The sequence below is a fragment of the Anneissia japonica genome, unplaced genomic scaffold, assembly GCF_011630105.1.
Source record: "Anneissia japonica isolate Jap-2015-1 unplaced genomic scaffold, ASM1163010v1 scaffold287900_len82748_cov153, whole genome shotgun sequence".
NCBI classification, from domain to species: Eukaryota; Metazoa; Echinodermata; class Crinoidea; order Comatulida; family Comatulidae; genus Anneissia; species Anneissia japonica.
Window position 1 is genome coordinate 11,579 of NW_022730293.1, and position 25,112 is coordinate 36,690.

The 25,112-nt window shown below is 35.1% G+C and overlaps 1 protein-coding gene and 1 long non-coding RNA gene across 2 annotated transcripts in view; both read right to left on the bottom strand.

The window, feature by feature from the left end:
• Nucleotides 1–9,203, bottom strand: part of LOC117114894 — a 14,101-nt gene extending 4,898 nt beyond the window's left edge. The window contains exons 1-6 of the mRNA XM_033258508.1: nt 9,055–9,203; nt 6,466–6,616; nt 3,363–3,548; nt 2,679–2,830; nt 1,825–1,872; nt 935–992 (exon numbers count right to left, since the gene is read on the bottom strand). Coding sequence (XP_033114399.1) covers nt 935–992; nt 1,825–1,872; nt 2,679–2,830; nt 3,363–3,548; nt 6,466–6,616; nt 9,055–9,096 — 637 coding nt within the window. The 5' untranslated portion in view covers nt 9,097–9,203. The remainder of the gene's footprint in view (nt 1–934; nt 993–1,824; nt 1,873–2,678; nt 2,831–3,362; nt 3,549–6,465; nt 6,617–9,054) is intronic.
• Nucleotides 9,204–10,213: 1,010 nt separating this feature from the next.
• Nucleotides 10,214–25,112, bottom strand: part of LOC117114897 — a 29,104-nt gene continuing 14,205 nt past the window's right edge. The window contains exons 3-4 of the long non-coding RNA XR_004446454.1: nt 13,301–13,343; nt 10,214–10,243 (exon numbers count right to left, since the gene is read on the bottom strand). This is a non-coding gene — a long non-coding RNA (uncharacterized LOC117114897). The remainder of the gene's footprint in view (nt 10,244–13,300; nt 13,344–25,112) is intronic.

Sequence of the window (25,112 nt, forward strand, 5' to 3'; positions counted from 1 at the left end):
CCACTGTGTGTGCCCTGAACCGTGGAGATCTCTAGGTCCCCGGTTCAATTCCCATCGCTGCCTGTCCTTGTGTTTCAGCTAGGGCTGAAATACAAGTTACAATAGTGCAGCGTCTTTCGGATGAGACATTTAAGCTGTTGGTCCTGTTTGCATTTATGGCCCATGTGCACATTAAATAACCAGTGGTGGCGCCAGGACCTGCCCGACAGATGGGCTTTTACTACTAATTTGATAGGCATCGAGTTACTATAATATGACTTCATGTAGGCTATGCTTTCCAATGTTGAAATCAGCCTCCAAAACCAAAACATTTTGAATAAAGCAAGAAACAAAGAGTATGCAATGTAACCATCTAATTTATTTTCAAATCCTCATTCTTGAAAAGTGAAATTCTATATTTTGGAAATTTTGCATGAAATCTGTCAACCACGCTGTCATGGTCGAGGTTGCTTCACCTATCACGATGTATTTCAACCAACATGAGGCTATCTAAATGAGCATTTGTCATAACAGAATGCAAATTATTTTTAATTAGTCTCATTGAATTACTCTTATTATTATTATTATTATTATTATTATTATTATTAATATTATTGTTATTTTTGTTGTTGTGATGAAAAGTTAACACAAACAATATGGTGGCTAAACGAATATTACATTTTTTTTTTATTTGTTTGTTCCCCGACAAAATTTATCGTCTTCCCCGACAGGGCGCCGCCACTGTAAAGAACGCAGTACACTCTTCAGAAAAGAGTAGGGGATTGTCTCTCAGTGTACTGCCCAATCACCACCAGAAGGTAACCACTAGAAATAAGTCTTCTACATTTTCCTGGGCTATTCTTGGTGTTTACACCAAATAAATCAAAATCCAATCCAATAAAAAAACTCAAGGCTCAGGCCAACATGATGACTATGATTTCACTTCTATATTTACCTGTAATGTTAAAGTAATGACAATAGTCCACCTCACTACCACAAAAATACGAAGAAACCTGGAAAATAAACCAAGCTGCACTTTACTTAGTGGAGTTAGTAGGCCTAAAATGACCTGGGCCGACTCATCTTCATATCTGAAATCAAGACAAACTTGGGTCGCCAAGGTAGCTATGATATCAGTCAATTTTGACATCTTATGCCATAACATTTCATGAAAAAACCAGATGCAAAGGAGGAAGTGTGAACGTTTGCAGTGCGACCCTGAGCCCACATAAAATAATAACCGTAAAGAGAATGGCCGTTTTTGAGTCGGCACATAGTTAAATACTCTTAGCAATCTAATTAATTTGTCTGGTAGGCTTAATATCACATGGAGACCAAGTTGATGATTCTAATACAAATTTACCTTATTAGGCCTATCTGAAAATTTTGTAAGTTATGGGTGAAAATTATAAACCAAGAATTTTTTCATACAAAAATCCCTTGTGCTTAGTCCAGAACACTTTTTGCCTGCAGTTTGCCCGTAGCCATTGTATTTAACATCCACCAACTGCAAAGTGGGCTAAGCCCACCCACGATCAGGATTTAAAAAAAGACCTAGAATGTTCCAAAGTTCAATTCCCAAGCGACTTAGTTAAATTGTGATAATAATAATTGATAAATATTGTGATCAATATAAGAATTATACAACACAGTATATTACAAATTAGAAGTCTGCCATTGATTTACAGTTAATGAATGTTGATCCAACCAACATTATTAACATAAATGGCGTGCCTTACAACAGAAACACTATACAGAGAAGCCATTCATGTTTCTATATTAAGTGCCGCTCGGTGTGTCTACTTGCTGATTGTGTCTAGAAGATACCTAACGTACTGTACTTACACAGGCTTGCCAGCTTCCAATTGTTAGGTTTTCATACATAAACGTGTACTGTAAAATTAATATATATATTTATATTAAAAACATACATTAAAAAGCATAAACATTAAATTGAACAACAATGACATACAATGGCTGTAGGCTGCATAGTACTCAGTGTTATTAACTTAAAATATACAACATATCAGAAGAATTGCAATGTAATGGTGTGTTTACGGGGTGTGGAGTGCGCACAGCACTCCTAAAAAGCTTACGTCCTAAGCACCCCCATTTCTGGAACATTGCTTATCAAAAAAATTAGCTCAAATAGATAAAATACACCTCATATTCCCTTATTTAGCCAACTGGATCCCACATCAAATAATCTTCGCTCCTCTCAGCTCCGTCACAACATTCTTATATACGCTGATGTATCAATGAATTAAGTGAACATAGTTCAAGTTCCTTGACATGTGTAGTGAGCAGCTAGAGAAACATATTGGTTTTAAAGCAGTTTTCTTTTCAACATTGCATCTAATGATGCCACGATTAAAATTTCAGCTAGGCTCGATAGCCTTCAAATTTCTGAAATTTTTTACATTCCTTTTGTTGCCGATCTCTCCACCCTCATTGAATTATTTTTCAAATTTTCTGCATTCCTACTCACTAATATAACAACCTTTCTGGGGTGTAAAGCCGGTTACTCACTGTGTGCGACGGCGACTCGACGAAGAACGACCCCAACGGATCATCTTTTAATGAGGATCCGTTCAGATTGCCACTGACAATCAGCAGACGGCGTTGCCTCGTCTATCGCTCGCCGGAAGCAAATGTGGATTCGTTGGTCGACCGTCGTACGACACAGTGAGTTTACTTACCCCAGTTTTAACTAATTTCCTTTTATCTTCTGGTTGTTTGTTATGTGTTAAATCTCTTAATCTGACCATGTGACCATTTTGACAATTCGGAAGAAATTCAAAATTTACAAGGACAGATCGGTTTAAGAAAACTTCCACTTCAACATGATATTCTGAAAGAAAGTTTGTGTCTGTATTAAAAACCTCATCAACTTTTCATATATTTTGGGTTGGAAAATTTGCATGCCTTTCAATACCTAGTCACTATGGTAATCCAGGGTTTTGTTGCTAAGGAAGCATGGCCTTAAAACACATGTTCTTGTCAGATGACCAGATTTTGTGTTTTTATTAGTTTTTTATTTAGAAATTCCTAGGTTCTGCTACATCAGTTTAAAAAGCATTAATAAATTTAGCTCTGATTGCTTAGCTGCAACAAACGTTTAGTAGGCATTTGCTCAGTAACAGTGTTTTTAATGGCAGTTTCGAGGAATTCAAAAAAGAGGGGCCCAGGGAGGGATTTTCACATACGGAGGGTTTAGACCACCTCAGCCACACCATGGTTGGAGCTGAGTTAAGAACACTTATGATTATGGCACCCCTGGATGACTGGAAATGGTACTCTCAAACCTAAATTTAATTAGAATCTTCCTTTATTTTCCATTTTCTTATAATCTTTAAAAAATTTGTCTTAGAGCAAATATTTACTGATGCATTCTGGTATACTGTCATTCCAATTTCCCTTTCCAGTTGGTGAAAGGCACTCCAAAGCGCTTGCTCCAATCAACTTATGTTTGGGTTTACATTTAACTTCCACAACTTCATTATTAACATAAACACCCTCCACTTGAGGAACAACATCACCATTTGTCACTGAAAAGCTATCACAAAACCCTGAAAAATAAAATGAATGTGTCGTGAATTAACTGAAGAAATATTTGAAAGACATTGCAATTAATAAGAATTAAACACAAGGCAGCCTTTTTGCAAATCCACCAGCATATTTAATATCAGTCAATGTGTTTGTGAGCCCAATAAAGAGAGTCAAAATACAAGTTTAGTGAAAGGGTTTTAATACTCCATATGAAAGAGTAAAAAAAATAATAGCGCGACAATATCTCAACTTGATGATCCTTTACTCATACAAAAGGCATAAAACAAACTCATATAAACAACAACCCTTTCTGGGACTAAAACCACGGACTTTCTCATCGGGACGCTGGGCTCGAACTGACCTTTACCGTGTCATGCTTCTAAAACCATTCATCCGTGAGGATGAATGCATAATTAATTAGCACTTAGGTTGATAAGGTATGTATATGTTGAATATGGTTACTAAAATTTATTTCACTACCTTCATTGTAATAAGACACATTATGTGAGGTTTTTTTACAGCTGGTCATGTGACATATCATGGGTATGACTATGAAAAGGCACTACACTTGTTCAAAAGAGAGTTTATTTACTTATTCTAATGTTCTTTGTGCTTTGAATGCTTTACAATTTATGTAACTTCGTAAACCTTAGCTGGCCTAGAAATTGTAGCATGTCTAAATCGCAGTTCGTGGATCGAAGGCTCTCATGCATTCCTAAACAGGCCGTAGATATGCAGGGGGCTAGGCCTAGCATTTCTCGAAAAATCTCAATGTTTGGGGCTATAATCTTTCAGAGCATTAGCAAACCATATGGAAAAATTCTCAATTTCAATTTCCAATCAATTTGGTATAGTTTACTGGCATTCCAACCAACATTATTTAACATAAAATTTGATTTGATTTGATTTGATTTATTAGATATCAACAGAACAACATCAGAAAACCAGAAAAACAGAATACAGAGAAACAAAAATGAGAAAACAAGCAAGTCATCAATGTTGACTTGACTCTGGGATAACCCTCTAAATCCCAACACAGGATTTATTTCCAGAGGGGTCCCAAAATGTGTGCTTTACAGCAGAAACACTGGCAAGTAGCCACACATGTCCCTATTACCGAGCGTCGCTTGTGCTGCCTGTTTGCAATTAATACTCACTATACGTCACATGACCAACCTATTAGAACATGTCTATTGAATACCGAATTACCATTTCAATGAAGAACATTATTTTGTAAGCCAATACCTGAAAAGTTTAATTATGATAATATCTACAGAGTTTAAGATAACCAAGTTATAAGATTTATAAATAAACAATAAAATGAGTTATAAAAAGTTATAAAATGGTAAGAGAATAACTTTATCCAATATTTTGTTATGAAGTTACAGGAGTTTAAATATACAGCTTTTTAAAAAGCATTATTTCAGAAATCAGGCTTCAATGTTTAATATTCAGACATTTTTAAGGCAGAGACCACCACCAAATCATAAACGTCTCAATAAAAGTCACCCACCATACCTGATAGTAACAAAGTGGAAAATTCATTTTAGCTTAATCAATTTTTCACTATACACAATAATGCAAAAATTTAAATTTTCGGGTTTATAACAGCTACAATTCAGGGGGTGGATTTATCAAGCTTACTTAACAAAAAGTATCAGCGTAAATTTGTCTTAAATCCATAAATCCCAGGCCATATCTTTTAAGATACAGAGATTGTATGGTTCAGTTTGGTTTTTATCCTTTTGAAACCGTATATGAAGTTTTGTTTAATAATACTACTATTAGTAGTAGTAATAATAATGATGATGATGATGATGATGACGATGGTGATTACGATAATAGATAATAATATTAAAAATTGTGCTAAAGCACAAAAGAAGGTTGTGATTTGTTGATCATAATTATTATAATAGTTAAAGCTTAGTATAGTTAGGCCTAAGTTGTCCAGGATATTAAGATCTCCATGGTTGCCGAAAATCCCTGATAAAAGATCATGAGAAATTTGTTGGCACTTCATTTTGACTAGCCTATTGGTGATAGGATGATGATGATGAATTTTACTACCGGTATATAAAATGTCATTTCTGGACATCTACAGGTACTACTTCCTCAAATTTTCTCAGCTTCGCCCCAACCCTGGTGAGTCGGAGGTCGTGAAATCACGGTTTGAAATGTGTATTTAGTACATACAAACACAATACTTTACCTTTATTTTCTATGGTACATCACACATATTATTAAGATCTTTATGGTTGCCAAAAATCTATGATAAAGATCATGAGAAATTTGATGGCGCTTTATTTTGACTATTATATAATGGAGATGTGATGATGAATTTACTACAAAAAAGTGTCATTTCTGGCCACACTACCTGTAGAGGTACTATTTCCTCAAATTTTTCGCACCTCAGCCCAAACCATGGTGGGTCTGAGGTGGGTACGGACCCACAAAATGTCTCCCCCCCCCACCCAACCTTTCAAAACAGATCTGCAACCTTCCCTGCACTCCATCAAGTCGGCACTCAGGGTATGTTGTAGTGAATGCTGAGGGGAGGGTGTATAAATTTGTTTCAGGATGTGATCTGGTTTTTCAAGCCCATTTTTCGTAATTATGATCATTATGGATTAAGAAGGTTTTGAGCAGTGGTGAATTCATGGCCCCCCTCCCCATCAAAATTTTTTAAGGAAAAAAATTTATATTTAATTTTATGCCTGAGAGTGTAATTTCCAGCCATCTAGAGGTGCTCTAATCATAAATTTCCTTACCTCAGCCCCATCTCTCAAAACAGTCATTAAAAATTCAGAGTGCGCTACCTCCCTGGGGGCTCCGTCGCTTGGATAACGGCTCCCTCCCTTTTAAAATGCTGGCTATATCCCAGCTTCATCCTAGGAAAAACACTAATCAAATGTATATAGGGTAAATAATTTAACATACCTATGAAAATGCTTTCATCAGAAATATATGTAAGAATACCATTACGATTTGGAAGTGGTAAACTCTGTACTGAAACCATATATTCATGTCCTTTTCGTATTCCCTCCGTAAATCCAGAAGCACAGTCTGAATGCAACATTAACTGTCCATCCTGAAATGCATATTCAGAACAAATACCACTTAAATTATTTAAAAATAAAGTTAAAAAATGTCTGATAAATTTGTGGTAGGCTGATGTGTGTACAGATCTCTCCTTGTACTTCACCAGAAGGACTGAAATGCAAGTTATGATAGCGCACTGTCTTCTTCAAATGAGACGTTTCAGCCATTGGGCCTGTCTCTCCTTGTACTTCAACAGAAGGACTGAAATGCAAGTTATGATAGCGCACTGTCTTCTTCAAATGAGACGTTTCAGCCATTGGGCCTGTCTCTCCTTGTACTTCAACAGAAGGACTGAAATTCAAGTTATGATAGCGCACTGTCTTCTTCGGATGAGACCCTTCAGAAATTGGGCCTGTCTGTATTATAGCCTGTTAAAGAACACACTGCACTATCAGAGAAGAGTAGGGAACTATATCCTGGTGTACTGCCCAACCACAATCAAAAGAACCCCGCTGGAAGCAAGTATACACAGAATAAATCCATCCATCCAATGGAGTTTTGCTCTGTTCAAGCTTCTAAACATCAACATGGCAACCAATGTTATGCAAGAGCGCCACTGTGCCTAAACTTTCATTGTGCTTATATTTTTTAATACTTGTACGTATTCAATAATCTTAATCCTAATCAGGTCATCACTTTGTGACCCACTCTAGCAAAAACAGGCTCTTATATCTCAACAAATGAAAAATGACAATATTAGATCTTTGTAGTCTTGAGTTTAAAAGCTAATAAGTGGTGATGATACAATAATTTATATTTTCAGTTCAGCATGCATTAAGATGGTCAATACACAGGTTCAAATTTTCATTTTTAACGACAAGAACCTGGTTTTGCCAGAGTCGGTCACATTTCTAATTTCATTTAGTGTGATTTTGTAAGTGCGATACTGGATAAACCCCATCAATCAATCAATCATTGAATTGCTTATTATAATGTAAGTTAAAAAGAAAAAATATTTTCATAACTATATAATAATTAATAAATACCACCATTCCTCTACAATATTTTATGTATTAACTGAAGCCAGAAGATTATTGAAGATTTATTAAGTATAAAGTTTATAATCAGCCACAAAAATAAGTGCATCTTAATAACACTTTATACTGTATAACTACCGTATTTATTTGAATAAATGCCCTGGGCCATTTATTGTTGAGAAGGGTTTTGAGGGGGGTATATTAGATAGAGGCGTTTATTTTTCTTGGTGTAAAATTGATACGTATGTCTCAAACAAACGCCCCTCAATTTCACTGTAAATGTGGAGCTACAACACATAATTACCATCAACATGTGATATTGCATGATCATATAGACTACGGCTACGGTCACACTAGGGTCTCAAGCCTGGCTTGACTCACCGCGGGTGAGATTTCAAGCCAGGCTCGAAATTCTGGGTCGGTCACACTTTACCTGAATTTAGTTGGATTGACCTCCAAATTAGGAAAGTTGAAAGAGGAAGTTAGAGCACCGCTACAATCAAAATACAGGCCCTGCGTGCAAATCTAGATGATCTAGGTCTAGGCTCGGATGTAATGGCAATGCTAGTTTTCGGATTGATAAGTGATTTTTAAATGACAACTGATGATTGCCGCGGGTTTTTTATTCAAGAACTTCCAAACGCAACAGCGTCATCGACTATGATTGGTCGACAGCCAACGAGGAAATGTCAATCCCGGTCACGCCATGGTCAATCCAGAGCCAATCTGGGTACTGAGCCGGGATCGAGATAGGTAGATTGAGATCAAGGTCACACCAGGCGCGAGTCGATCCAGGTGCGGTCACATTACGAAAATCTCCCCCGCGGTGAGTCAAGCCAGGCTTGAGACTCTAGTGTGACCGTAGCCTACAGTGTTTGATACAAAACCGGTTAGAAAAAATGCATTAAGCCAATTTGAGGTTGGAGCTGTACATACATGTCATCGCGGTCAATCAACATAAACCTATGTTGTGTGTAGGTTGTCAACTGACCTTCATATGAGCATGTATAGTTCTAACTAAGAATTGGCTTACTCTACTCGAAAAGTGTTTATTAAAAAATGAGGATCTGGCGGGGGCGTTTATTTGATGGAGGCCTTTATTAAAATCGGCGCATTTAGTTTAATATATACGGTATTTAAAGTGTTTATTGAATATAAGTTTCAGATTTGCTAATCTTCGTACCTGCTAGAATAAGTTGACATTCATAATTATATATTAAAGCGTGTTTTCCACTGAACGAATTTATTTTATGAAATCGAAAACATTGGTTCATGCGCATTCACATTTCTATCAGAGTTTTTTGCTTCAGCAAAATCAGTAATTTGACCTCTTTCTACTTTTTGCCAAGCGAAAAAATGTCAATCAGATGAAACAATGCTTTTAATTCGCGCAAATAAATTTGCCTAGTGAAAAACAGGCTTTACATTCCAAATACACAATTTTACTAACTGTTAGTGGATCCAACTTTTGGAGTGTGTTGTTGAACTTCATCTCAAAACAAACTTTACTGTTTGATTGAAGTTTTTCTTCTATGGTAATCAGATATCCACGTAAATTATCTATCTTCTCTGAAATTAGAAACTTATTATTTGTTATTTGGTATTGACATGCCAGACACAAGTACTGGCACACGGCCGCATCTGTTGGAAGAAATTGGGTTGCAATTCATCCCAAAGGCACCCTAACGACTCCAGGAGTTAAAGTAAAGTATTGGTATTGATACAGCACTTTTTCCATTAGGTTACAAAGGAATTTTTTTTCCCTGGTTATTGGGTCCACATGCTTAAGTGTTGCTGCCATAAAAGTAGCAGGCAACCCCACCAGGTACCTATACTCCTGGGTGGAGTGAGGCAACGCAGATAAAGTGCCTTGCTCATGGACTCAAGCAAAATGCACAGCAAGGGATTGAAACCACAACCTCAAGGTTGGGAAACCAAAACGTTCCTGTTGCGCCAAACCGCTTTCGCTATTATTAAATCAATAAAACAACAATCGATCAAGGTTAAGCACCAAACCAATCTTTTTTGGTGTATTGGCAAATTAATCAACCTCAATTGGCATGGACAGGGATTGGGAGGTGGAGAGATACCATCCTTGTCTGGAATTTCATTTGGCCTGCTGGTGCCATTTATCTGGGCGTATCCAGATATTTGCAGAAGGTGAGGGTTCACAAAGAAAAAGAGCACTCTGCTCCTGTGTAGATGTCAAAAGTTAAAATGACATGTGGAACATTGAGAAGAGTTAGAGGGTGTCTCCTTCCAATGGCTGGGAATTTAGATCTGGGAATGCTGTTTCTGGCCATCTAGAGGTGCCAAAATCATAAATTTTCTTACCTCAGACCCAACCATGGACATTTGATTTTTAATTGTTATCGTTGCAAGTATAAACAGGCCTTTAACCTTGAAAACTTTACTTTGGAGATGGTGTCCGGTGGGGGATAGTTTTACCTCAAGTTAGTTTTAGGTAGTTAATATTGGTTTTAGTAGTAGTTAAGATGTCCTGGGTATGATGTTAAAATGCATCTGCTAGAGCAGCGTGACTGGCAACCCTATCTACTGGCCTTAGTAGAGATTGGATAGGAGCTGTCTCTTATACACATCTAGATGTGTGGGCTGTATTTGCCCTGCATCACAGAACCCTGGAATAAAAGAAACATACTCAAGTTATTGGCATGTCAAAACCTTCAGGGTACAATAAATAATACTATTGTAAAAAAAATCAAACATTCCAATATTTCACGAGATGGGTTAGTATGAGTTTTTGGTTCTTTATGGTAGTACAGCAGACCATGCTGACCTCGAGGGGACTCCTACAGCCTAGCAAAAACTTGGAACCCTTGCAATTTTAGAATTGAAACAACAAATAATAATATTAATAATAACAATAAGAATAATAATAATTTACTATAAAAAAAAAGGAAGGACAGAGTTAAGTAAATGTAATCAGTTCCAAAAAGTTTAATTAAATTTAAAATACAGAACTGAGCTTTCTCTCAATTATAATGATTAGTATCACCAAGGAAGAATTTGGTAGGCTTCTAACCTTTAAAAATTAATGTTTTGAAATTTTAAGCAAAAAATAAAAATATTTATCTCAATATGCCATGATCTACTCTCAAACCTTTACAAACCTAATTGGTGCAAACAGTGTTTGATCCAGGTTTAAAGGCCTGTTTATACTTGCAACAATAGCGATAACGATAAAAAGCTAAAAAGGAATTGTTCATATAAAAAATAAAAGAGATAAAAAAAATTTTTACACTGGGACAATTCGATAACGAATTAACATCTCAATGAGATTTGATTGACAGATAAACCAACTAATCAGTGAGCGTCATTTAGTCATGTGATCAAAAACTTTTTCTCGAACATTTTAATTTCCTTAGACAGCTGGTTGTCAATGCGAAACATATGTGAGCCTAGGCTTAGATGTCTATGCTTGGTTATGATACCCAGATTTACATGAGCGGTGCGCATCAGTGACTTGGCCTTTACCGACAACAAGGTTGAATGCGGCTTTTCCCTTCCTTTGGGAGCGAAATACAGAGGCTTTTACAACAATTTCCCTGCCTGTTCTATGAAATAGATTAACACTATGAATATATGATTCATTTGCATATTGCCTACCCTGAATTTTCTTTCTTAAAGAAGGTTGATTGCAAAGAAAATGTTCGCCAACTCGCCATTGTCTAAGGTTTTCGTGACTTTGTGGGTGGGGCTTCGCTTCCTTGTCGATATGTCAATTATCGTGTATACAATAACAAAATACTTTGACAAATCAATTCAAATAATGTCATAATCATGGAAAACGTCAAAATCGTTGTTACTACTACGATTTTCTAGTTTTTCCATGATTATGATGTCATTTGAATAAATTTGTCACAATATTTTCTTATCGCATATACAAAAATCTTTATCGAATCATTCTAGTGTAAAAACTTTCCTTAGTTCTTTTATTTTTTATATGAACATTTGATTTTTAATTGTTATCGTTGCAAGTATAAACAGGCCTTTAACCTTGAAAACTTTACTTTGGAGATGGTGTCCGGTGGGGGATAGTTTTACCTCAAGTTAATTTTAGGTAGTTAATATTGGTTTTAGTAGTAGTTAAGATGTCCTGGGTATGATGTTAAAATGCATCTGCTAGAGCAGCGTGACTGGCAACCCTATCTACTGGCCTTATTAGAGATTGGATAGGAGGATGGATGGTCACCCAGCAGCAAGAAAAAAAAATAGCTGAACAAAAGGACAGATGAGCTCCTCGGAGTAAACTGTGAACCATGCTTAAGGAGTAGGATAATCATGTCTTCTTCAGGTTTATATTACGGTTAATCTGTCTTTTATTTCATGAAATACAGCTCACCAAAATATTTGCTTTATAAGTCAACCATTATCATTATTCACATTGACTGCAAAGCCTTTTTTAAGCTCTGTAAATAGCTCTAGAAATACTCAGCTAATTGATTATTAGATCATTTTTAGATCTACTGCCTCTTTTATACTGCCCTCATGAGACTTTCTTAATAGTCGATAATAATAGATCTTTTTTTAGCTCTACTCCCTCTATTATACTGCCCTCATGAGGAGCTCTAGAAACACTCAGCTTATTGATTAATAGTTGATTGAAAGATCAAAACAACTCCCTGATCTTATTTAGCTCTACTGCCTCTATTATACTACCCTCATCGGAGCTTTCGAGATTACAAGAACTTGTTCTACTTCCATTCAATAAGCTAATGCATAAAAGGGCGCCACCATAATCAAAATCATTTCCATCAACTATAGTGAAATAGGAACAAACTTTACAGTAGTTATTTTTAGATCATTACTTCCGGGTCCTTCCCTGAACATCCAGCGCGAGGATTTGCGTTCTGGCAATCACTGCCAGCAAGTTTACGTGCAATATAATAGTGGTAGGTTGGACAGACAAATGATGTGGATGTGAACTCGCGTCTTTGGCAACCTGAGTGAACCTTGTCAGACATGAACTTGCGTCTCTTGCAGCAAATGTGTTCACAAGTCATCACATGTGTGAAAACGGTCAAGTAATTTATTCGGATTATACACTTTTATAACAGTGGCACTCAGCCCCATAGGCAGTGCACCCATAACAATGAAAATGAACCAAGAAGCCCGAGTAAAAAAGTTGGTTGAGCCATCAGCATATGTGGCAGACAAGCCAAACCAGTCACTCATCGCAAATCCTGTTTTGGAGATAATGGCCAAAACATGCTGGAATGTCAAAATTTTGGAAATCTATTTTATTGCACTAAACTAACCTTTATATATCTATACATCATGCTATGCTGTTATTTTCCTCATTTTCAATATTAAAACAACAATTTTTAATGATTTGGTGATGGTTTCTGCCTAAGAAATGCCTAAAATCGTAAACTTTGAAGGCTGAATTCTCAAATATTGTTCTTTAAACAGCTGTATGTTTAAACTTGTGTAACTTCATAACGAATTGTAGGATTTAAATTATTTTTTTACCATTTTAAGCTCTCATTGTACTGTTAAACCCTGTATTAATAACTAAAAATTGATTTTTTCCGACGAGTGACTGGTTTGGCTTGTCCTTGCCACTTATAATGATCTGACATTATGTGTCTTATATTACGGTAATCACTTCAACAACAGCACCCATTAAATAATAAATCATACACAGGAAATTATAATTCCATGTAAGTACTCACCCTCTTTGATCCAACAATCGATGCGGCTTCGATTTGCTGTTGCCTAGAAAGAAGGAAATAAAATAAATATCAGAAAATCAAAATAAACAAGAAATTTTTCCTGTAAAAAAACGCTGCAACATCCTTATGACTAGTTTGTATTTCCAAACTAATGAATTAATGTATACTTGAGAATGACCTATATCATCTTCAATGCATTTCTTTTATGTGACACATAAAACATAAATATAATAGCCTACAGGTAGATTTGGTTTAGGACTGGTGTAAAAATAGCCACAAAGTTATTTACATTGTGGCCACAGAATTAAAATAATAAAAAAAAAAGAAACATACTAAATAATACTCCACATTACATGTATAAAGTGTGATATATGATTGATGTAGTCTAAGCATACCATATACACTTTCTTTAGTTTGTGTTCTTACCATTATTGTTGTTATTTATTAATGATAATATTATTATTATTATTATTTTTAAATATTTTATAATTTTTTAAAATATATTTCATTATTCTGCTGACTAGGTTGGATGAGTTATAGATGAATTCCATCATAACCGATTTTTAAGCTTCAGCTTTAGACTGACTGAATGTCTCAAGGCACCTTTAAACCATAAGAAACAAAAACAAAATTATTTAATGAACAGGCGCAAATGTGAAGAAGAGGGGGTTGGGGGTGTGTACACACCCAGGATTTTGAGATAGCATCGCCGTCACTACCATGCACACACAGGTACTTTAGTGTCAGTTTGCTGGCCACTAGTAGCTTCCACCAAGGATAAGCCTATGCCCCTTCCCCCACTCACGTGCATTCCAGTTGGCGGGGCTACCTCAAGTAAAAGGTGCGACATTTCAGGGTAAAAATACTTATAACTACTGAAATTAAATAATAAATAAGAATTAACTAAGTGAGGCATGATTGAAGAGATTACTTTTTAAATACAAGGAGTATGGGCGCCTCACCAAGATCTGCATGTATAGGAATTCCACAACTTTAGGGCAGGTACAGCCCTTGAGACATGATGCCGAAATGGCAGAACTTATAGCATAGCATTAGTAATCACAAGTACTGTACAGTATAAAGCTCTGTCCAGATTTTGGTATAAAGCTACGTTCACATCAAGCCCGGATTCCGTTTTTTCGTGAAAAATGGGTTCAGTAGTAAAGAATAGGACCGTTCACCATTTTGTATCCTGAAATCGTACGTTTATTTTTCTTGGACCAATCAGCAACAAGCTTGCTTGGTCCGAACCAATCGAACGCATATGTACTTTACATAAACAACCGTGTTCCCTAGCGTTAAAAAAATGTAGCAAATCACAATTTTTTGTCCGGGCTCCAGACAGGATCCCAGCTTGATGTGAACGTAGCTTAACATTGTTATAAAATTTTCCCACGATAAGGCATTCATCACAAAAGAACATTGAATTATAACCTGGATCAATAAATGTAAGCATTCCACTTCCTAAAATCATTACAGTATTGTAAATAAATTATAGTATAATGTAGCCCCCAACAAAAAACTGTTATGCCCATATTATATAGTCATGATGTACCTATATATGGTCATGGTGTAATGTCATCATGACCATATTTAGACATGTCACATGTTTTTGTCAAATAAAATTTCATTCTGGACAGGGCTTCAGCCTTTAGTAATTTGCGCATCCCAGGCGCGCCCCCCACCCCCATTCGAAAACTTCGAAGCAAAAAAAAATAGGCTAGGCTTATGCTTATTGCTGTCACGGTTAACATGTATTCAGGAATCTAAGAAGCAACATTTTTCAGTGGGCGTGGCCACCGAAAATAAATTCCACGCCCCCTTATATTTTAGTCGTGCCCCACAACAAGCACCCCCATTTTAATACTGCTAGATACGCCACTGATGAACTGAAATGAACGGCAACACATTCCATTTTACATGCCTAACACACCATGGAGTACAGTATAACATCAGAAGCACTGTATACTCAAAAAGACACGAGACTTCATGTTTTGAAAACAGACATGCACTCCAGAAAATTGTACGTGTAAGGTTTTGTCCTCCAGCGACAGGGTTCGAGGAAGGCCTCGAATGTGTGAAACTTGGTAGGTCTGATAATATACACTGACCTGTAGTCAGCGGTGTAAAAGCTGAAGAAGAGATAAATATGATGTGATTATTTTTGCATCTACAGTACATTTATGTATATTAACAGTACTGTATAATATTTTTAACCACCGCCAATGGGGTTAAACTGAAAGGTCCACTGATTAATCTCAGATAAGATAGTATAATACATACTCCAATTATCGAAATACACGCCATCGTGTCAGGATTTAATATTTCGACATTAATTATGTCATCATCAGGAATCAAAGAGGTTACAGTGTACTGCATGTATTATTCATCACCTCCTGTCTGTCTGTCTTCCTGTTTTAAAAAAATTATGCAAAACAAAGAAATGGATCATCATAGAATACTCTAGTACATTTTAAGAAAGAGATGATATAACTTGTGGGGAAAAGGTCAAAAGACATGCTCAAGGTCACAGACATTTGAATTTTTTTCTTTCTTGAACTTAACCTCAAGCATAAAAGAAAATAATGGAATCGCCTACATATTATTCAGTATCAAGGCTTTGTTTACAGATTTGAACCTTAATAGATTTTCAAGGATGTAATTTGAAGGTGGAAGTTCAAATACATTAAAATAAATTATGTTTGCAATTACAAAACCAGCGTACAATCGCTGATGAATTGAGTAATTAGCATACACAGGGTTTAAGCTGTCGCTCACCAAATTGGCAAATCAAAACCGAATTTGGTGAATTATTTTCACTCGCAATTCGTCAAAAAGCTAATGAATAAGGTCATATTTGTGTGCACTGTTTTTTCGTTTAAACTATCATTAATACATGTTATGTATGAATAATGAGTAAAGAATCAGTAAGTGAAAATATTACCCGTAACCCGTATTACCCGTAGTACTATCAAACTAAAGTAGTTGGGCTAAAAGTGGGCCTAGACTGGCTAGGATCGGTAGCTGGCGAAAGCCTGCTGAAGTGATGTCGCTAGGCCATGTTTACTCACTGTGTGACCAAAGAGTAGGCCTATAGAAATGCAAGAGGTCTGACTCTCAGGGTTTCATTGGAACACGAATTCCTATCTCAAAAAAAGTACTATCACAAACTAGAGGGTGTCCTTCACATGAACGTAAAAGGCTTCGTAAATAGGGTGCCCTCTATCTCAGGGTAGTACTTTTTTAACGTTTCATTTACATGCACACAAAATCAGGGCAGTCTGACTTCTTACAATTCTATACTCCTTGGTGTGACCCTGCATCATTCTATTCGTGACGAAGCTCACAGGATTATATTCTGTTGTTGGTTTGGCTAATCAAAACTCAACTTGGCTAATCATTTTCGTTTCCAGCTAAATTGCTAAACAGTTTTTTTTTTACAGCTTAAAGCACCATTCCCAAGCAAAATTACACTAAAAAAAGAATTTTTTTTAGAAAAAATGCATGCATTATACTCAAATTATCATAAACCATGGAAAAGTATTGGCATAATTTTAGTTTAAAAATGAGAAATACAGACTATTTCTCATAGAAGATTACCATTTTCTCAACGAATTCTTCATTACTAGGCAAATTCAGAGGTTGTAGATCGCATCTGCTGGAATGCTCTCGCTTTTGTGTATACTTTATATTCAATAAAATGTGCCCTCTCTAATGAGATTATTTTTTGTACTTCGCATCTCGCACACTGCAGTCAATCGAGTAGGCCTGAGATACGTTTGTATAATAGTTAAAATCTCGGTCAGAATCATTTCTTTAACAAATTTGAAATTTATTCCAATAAAATATATTTCACAAGTGTCAATACCAGCAACGGAACATATCATATCGGTCATTTTTATGTCTGATAACAGAACCTAAATCGACGTAAGGCTAGGCCTAGCCTACTGTAGCAGTGTTGATAGGCTAATTTTTCTGGCGCCTAATATATTTCTTCACAGACCTATTGCAAAATCAAACATATATATATATATATTGTGTGGAACACAAAAAATCAAATTTCAGCCTGATTTTACAATTTTTTTTTCATGTTTAGGAATGTCTAAATTCAGTTAAACTAGCAAATTTCGTATTATATTTATAAATCTTTATAACATATATAAAAATCAGATTTTTCTTAACTGAAATAGGGCTTTAAACCCTGCACAGTATAAGATCATAAATTACTTTATAACTTTAGCAATAGTAAATCTAAATGAGGAGAATATAAATATGGTAAGTTAATTTTTTTTTTTGCTATGTTGACTAATGCTGGTTTTGGCATGTTGACATCTAATGCGAGGAAGTAAATGAAACAAAGGAATTGACATAATTCAGGATGTTATTCTCAAAGACGCTGGTAATACGCATTCCAGCATTTATGAACAAACAACAATGAAATATCAGGCACGCCTCTTCCTCTGAACAACTACAAAGATTCAATCATAATAAAGTAGGCACTTATACTTTTGTGTCTAACTCCATACTCTCTCGGGGGCTAGCAGTTAAATCCGGTATGGAGGAATGATGCGATGAGTTATGAGCTAAGATAAAAATAAAAATAAAACCTGTCCTAGAAAATTCACTAAAAAAGTCACTATCAGTAAACAACACCACACATTTCCTGACAACCGAATCCCCATTTTATACTTTATTAGTGATCATAATACCTGTACAAAAGCAGTATAAGGAATTGACTCAGGTCAGCTTTACAAGAGAGCCCTAGTATCCGAATCAGGAGCTAACCGTTACCACCCGTGTGTAAACGCCAGAGATCGTTTAGCAAGCGCTATTGGTTAGCAAATTGAGCGTGTTTCTATCAACCAATCACACGTACAAGTTTCCAATTTCCAGTTTTCTTTTGGCCAGTGATTCAATCATTATCACCTTGTTATCTCGATTGGGGACGGTCTTGTATGAACGCACAGCAGTTAACGATTCACAGGATCCAGATCATGCTAACCGTTAGCTGCCGTGTGTGAACACATCCACAGACAAGTTGCTAATTAGTGGTTTATTTTCAATACTATGGTTTTATTCATCTTAAAACCCTTAACATACCAGATTTCCCCAGAGCACTTTTGAACTTGCTTTAATGAGGGTAGCATTACAACTAAACAGCTGACTCAAAGGGGCCCTTAACAAATTTCCAAGAAACAAAACAAATAAAAAAAATAATAATATTGGTAAAAAAAAGTTTAGTAGAATAGAAAAAAAAAACAACACAAACATTTGAGGAAGTGATAAAAAGATTAAAGTGTGACACAAAGCCAACAAACAAAAAACTAACCCGTGCTTGGTGAAAAAGATGAGTTTTGAGATTACGTTTAAAAAACAGAGTATGAAACTGTGTTCCTGATTTTGCCAGTCTATTGAATTTAGAAAAGTTGGTGCTCTATAAACTAAAACTATTAAAAAAATGTTGGTCTGATGACATGGGAGTGAATAAAGACCCTGGGTGAAGGATCTGGTAGTGATGTTTCAGTACAAACAGGGACCCTGAATAAAAAAGAGCATAGGTAGCCCGTGGTAGTGCCGGCGGCTGCTCCACCATATCAACCAGATTAATTTTTGCATTATCAGCTTCATCCATTTCTTGGGGAGGTGACTCTCTTTACATGCTTTTTTTTAACTTTTTCTGTCAATTTTAGGGAAAAGAATTTCAAAAAGAAATGTACCTTTATATAAATTTAGCTTACTTTTGATATATATATATAATATGTATAAATTTAGACATTTCCCCCCCCCCCACATTTTTAATGAGTTTCTGACGTTTCCCACCTCCATTTTTAATGAGTTTCTGACGTCGATAGCACAACCAATAGCATGGTCTAGCTATCCTAGATGCTGCAGCTAACCTACCATGGCTCTGTAATATATCGCGGCTATGCCTAGGGCCCACATTGTGTAGGATATCCCTGCTGAATTTGGCATGCTTCTATAACTGGAGATAATCTTTCTGGCATTTGGTGCATAGAAGATCACTTTCAAATATATAACATCAAATTGCAAATTGAAATGTACAAATTAAATCTATCAGTTTTCAATGAGACATCGAAACAAACAAGTTTTAGCTGATTTTACACTCAACAGATTTCTTTCTTTGTCTATAAAAATGATTAAATTATTTATTATTTATTTTTATTAATTAATTATAAACCAAATATGCACCAAATATTGTCAATAGCGAATGTATCACTGTTCTACTTGTATGTGATAATCCCTTTCATCAGACAATAATAAACATGATGCTTTACACAATCTACATCTCAATATGTGGTTTGCTGATTGAAACACTGACAGGTATTGAACCCAGGACCCTGGAATTGGTAGACAAGCACCTTAACCACTAAGCTATTTAAATCCACTCCTTTAAACACCAACTACTTGCAAATCTAACGGCCTCATAACGATTCAATAAATGGGATTATCTATGCTTTATTTAATTGGCAATACAGTATATACAAATATTACCTTGTTCTAACACTCCTTTATACACAAGAGAGTAATTCCAAGTCCTGAATTTTACAGCCCAAAGTTTAAAAGATCACAACTCTGTGAAGGATGTGTGAATGATACAATATCGTGGCAAAGACAAAACAATTTTTGTGTCTACTGCCCTCTACATGGCAGTAGGACACTATGAGAAAAGTTTTGTCGGTCCGGAAGCGTAAACATTTACCGTAAAGTTGATATTACATAATTCGTGTGACCTGTAGGGTGCGATGTCAAATGTAAGTTCCAAGTAGGTAGGACTAAAAATACCAAAACAAAATACATAAAAATCATTTTTGAAATTTTTGAAAAAATGATCAACTTGAACATAGAAATTACTGTATTTAAAAAGTGTTTGCCCATAATTTTACAGCGAAAAAAGAATACCTTATTATTATTTATTATTATCATTAGGTGAGACTTTTTCCATTCCTTGTGTCGCGTACTTTAATTTTTTTTAAAGATCATTGGAGGAGGGCGGAATAAAAATAAAATTTTGTTTTCTTTTTTAGCAAATAGTTTAGCCAAAAACATCCAAACGGAGGAGAAAATAAAATATTATTGGTGAATGTAATATAGGAAATGCTTCAAATTTATATAATTACGAAAAAATAACCTTATCTTTGGAGAACAGATATATACTGTTATTCACGATCGATATAGCAAAATCACAAAATATAGCACCCTCTATATTAGTTTTACCTAATATAGTTGTGGAACTGGCCAAAGTATTCACATTCTTTAATTTTATTCATTTTTTTTTATTAGACATTTCTCAGGCTAACAAGCAACCAGGGAAAAAAATGCATACAAACATGTATAAGCCAAAAAGAAAATCCCTAGAACACAACAAATCATCAAGCCAAGCACATGCCTGGCAGATCGCTAAAAAAGCCAAAGTTTACCAAGAAGCTCTCCATATGTACATCGCAAAAAAACCATTGCCAACAACGTATATTGAAAATAAAATTAAAACACATCAAGAGAAGTATCTAAAAAAAGCTTCATTTTCTCCTTAAAACTAAAAACATTTATAACAAACTCATGCCTGATTTCAGTGGGCACATCACTCCAGAGATGACAAAATCTAACAAATAGTTAGTTATTTTGATTTGAGTTTGTATCTGGAAAATATCACAGGAGTGATGTTTGCCCTACCCGTCATGTTTTTTTTTTCACAAGTATTTCTGACAGTAAATTTAGTTTAAAAGTCTTAAAACAATTAATTATACATTCAGTTTACCTGCATTTGAATTTCCTAGAAGTTTAATTTAAACTACATTTCCTTGAATGTGTCCTTAACCTACAAAACTAATAATGTAATAAAAAAGCATCACAAATTACTTCCCTCCATCCTGTTTTGCTAAAGTAGCTGACTGAAAATGCAGACAATTTAGTCTTCGAGACATACTGTATAATGCCAGTTCTGTATTATTGCCAAAAAAAAAAATGAAACATGTTTTCTTTGAATTCTTAAATTCCACGTTAATTTCATAGTTGATACATACATTTGTGCCAATTTTAGGCCCACAATTGGCCTGCATATCATTGTTTCGGCGATAGGCATCACGTATGAAAGGGTCAGAACCAATGCCGTAGCCAGGATTTTCAAACAGTGCGGGACAATATCAGGGTGGAGCCACTTTACGCGTAAATTCAAATAATGTGAACCCATATTCTTAGAAGTTGACCCATTTTGAGCTAAAATATAAAAAATCTGGACCACTTTATTAAAAACTTTACCAATTTTAGGCTACTGTAAAGATGAGATCTCTGGACTCATTTTGCATAAAAATTGCATAATTTGGACCCATTTAAAAAAATGTGTACCCACTTTTTGTGGCCCCATTAGAAAAATTGTGTGAGACAGTCCCAACTGTCCCAATAGCTGGCTATATGGCATTGGTCAGAACTAACCACAGCCGCAATATTGGGGTTACGTGGTGTCCCATCTAAAACCTAGTACCGCACTATTCTTATTGGTTATGTTTGATTGGTTTTTTTTAATGTATTTTTTTTTACGCTTTTTTTCTTGAATCTTAACTGTTTTTGCATTGCCCACTTCTATTGTTCTAATTTTGCATGTTGTGTTTCTGTTCATTTTTATATATTTTTATATATTCAACCATGTTTTTATGATGAATTTTAAAGCGTTACTTTTCTTAAATTTTATAAACGAAACTTTGTAAGTTTTGTTTTTCAGACACACCTTTGTTTTTCAAAGTGTGCCACTGATGTAAAAGTGGAATTCCAAATAAATATTATTATTATTATTATTAAAACTTTAAATTTTGCATTTGCTTTAATTTAAATTTATAAGTCAAATCAAACTGGGAGAGCTTCATGAGCATTGCTTGCGATGGATACTGGCGATATACAAATTGCAATTATTATATTATTATTATTATAACAGTAAACTTGTTTACTCTTTACATCAACTCATGGATAAATTATTACCGCTATATTGCCAGAACCTCTAATGAAGGCTGAAGATATTCTTCAGAGAAACAATGCCTACTATTTCGGAACTGAGAAAAAACGAGGATATATATATGAAGGACAGGAAAAAGTGAAGAAAGCGGCTAGCCCCACTAACAGGCGGAAGTCTACCTGAGAGCTGAAGTACGAAATTTTAATTTCAATTCTAGGTTTCATAATTTTATTTCCTTGTATGTACTGAGAGAATTGATCAAGCTCTGGCTGGATATACTACAATCTTTCAAAACAATTGTTGAAATAAATGAGCAACCACTATCATTGTAATGAATAGTCAGTGTTGTGGTTTAATAGAAAACCAAGATTTTTAAAAGGTCATATCTTTTCAAAAAACTGATAATACTATATCAAAGTTTAATATATTCAGGCTTCAATTTTTATCATCATAAGTCTTATACTTTGTTTAGACTTAGTTGAAAAGTACCATAGTTGTAATTAATGGTACAGTATTTAAATTTCTTTCACTGCTTATTGGATTGGATTCATTCAGTTTAAACACCAAAAACCTACAAAATTTCTATTTCCAATTTATATTTTAACCAATTTTAATAGTTTTAACAATGTGATGTACAAGCAACAAATTTCTGTAAAAGGATGCAATAAAGTGAGTCTGAGTCTGGTGTCATTCTAGTGGTACACTGAGGCTGAAATTGCTTAAAAATTAAGAACAAATTGAGGCTGAGTTAAAAAATGGGGATTTATTTTATTTTACCGATATGTACTAACAATTTGAACACTATATTCAGCTTGGACTGTAAGTATTTCACTATTTTTTTTGTTTACATTAGCGTAGAGCGGAAATGGTTTACTTTCACGAAATCATGATCATCTCAGCTCTGTTGTGCGAAATTGTGTAAATCTCTAAAAGTGAGTCATTTTCATCTTACTGTTACGGGTTACAGATTGTGATACGGGTTACAGATTGTGATTACAATAAAGTGTTTGGTACCATTGTAAAGCTAAAATTTTCATAGTCCTTGTAGTATTCACGACATGTCAATCTGATCATCTGATCACATACGCACTCTCAAGAGCTTTGGAAAAGTGTTAAAATTTGTTAAAATGTCTGGCGGTGGATGATACTAGTTTTTCAAACCCCTGGAGGTTAGATTGTTATTTAAGTATTTGCAGAGAAAACACGATTTAAACATGAGTTGTAAAAGCCTGTGAACGGAATCTTTTTGGAAAACCCCATTGCTCTCATCAAAACATGATCACTTTGTGGCCATTAAAGCTAGCGGAGTAATTTCTTTTATATGTTATCAGGCTATGAATGGGCTTCATTTTGGTGTATAACTTGCTTGGTGTTGATGTCTACATCCGTCTCAAATACCCAATTTTAGTGACAAAAATCCTATTTTATAAGATAGTCCATTACCAAAATCAAGCTAATTTGTATTAAATTAAATCTCAATCATATTTATATTTGATAAACTAACATTTAATAACTGATTCTGCATGGCCATTAAGCGAAAACGTTTTTAAATACGGTTGGAAAATCCCAAGACCAAACCATTGTATGTACTCAGTGAAAGTCTAAAATAATAATAATAATAATAATAATAATAATAATAATAATAATATTTAAACACGTGTATGTGTAGCAAACATTTTAATACAAAATGCATACCCTGTAGCAAAAATGGACAGTTCTAAAAATCGCCCACTACTCAAGCATGTGGAAGCCCTTGCTTCTCTGTGAGAGTAGGCAGTGAGTTTCTTTTTGCAGGTAGGTTTAGCCCATTGCAAGTTCTATGCCAATCAGAACGCGCAGACCACGGTGTGGTAGATTTTAATAATTTAAACTGCAAAATGATCAGTTCAATGAGTTTTGTAGATGCAATACATGTATAAAAAAAAATTCAAAATAATAAATTTGAATTTTCTCATTGGGATACTTATAGTAATACCCTCTATATAGTACAGTAATATACGGTTCACCCTCCAATTCGAAACCACTTCGGGACTTGAAAATTTAGGGTGGTTTATAAAAGATTGACAATTGTTGTTTGGTTCTTTGAAAAAGTGGGCTTGAATTAAAGGGGTCTCGGAATTAGAGGGGTATTGAATTGGGGGGAGGGGATGCACTGTACTGTTGTACAATAGTAATTTTCTATCATTGAGTAGTGTATAAAATAAGAACAAAATAGAAACATTTTGACCCATAAAATTGGCAAATAAGAACACAGAGTCTGGGCAAAATTTTACTGTTTCTAAAACTACTGTACACTAGAATGACAAGATAGGTCAAAACCTTTATCCTCTACATACTGTATGTCTTCATAGAAATGATAACTACAGTAATACTATTAACAGAATATTAAACAGCAGTTTTGTTTGGGTAAATGCCTATTCCTTTGCTCCTACATACTTTTTCTTTTGCCAACAAATATTATCATTATTATCCATTGTGTTACCAGACATTTGACACTTGGTATCTTGGCATATGATATTTCATACTTTACACAAAGTTTTTATTGCACATCAAATCATGTTATAAAATGAGATGAACAGCAGGTTTGATCCCTGTTTGACAAAATCAGTAAAAGGCGGCTTCCAGTGGGAGCATGTGCCTTAAATTCTGCAATTACTCCTGTCTCTTATACACATCTAGATGTGTATAAGAGACAGCCCCATTTCCCCTCTCTCATGTTTCTAGACCCTAAGCTGTTTTTCTGAAATCAATTATCCCTTGATCGCCTTAAAGCGTTATCCACACTATCTAATTTTATATGACAAAAATAAATGTGATATGCCCATATTTGGGTGTAATATGACATCA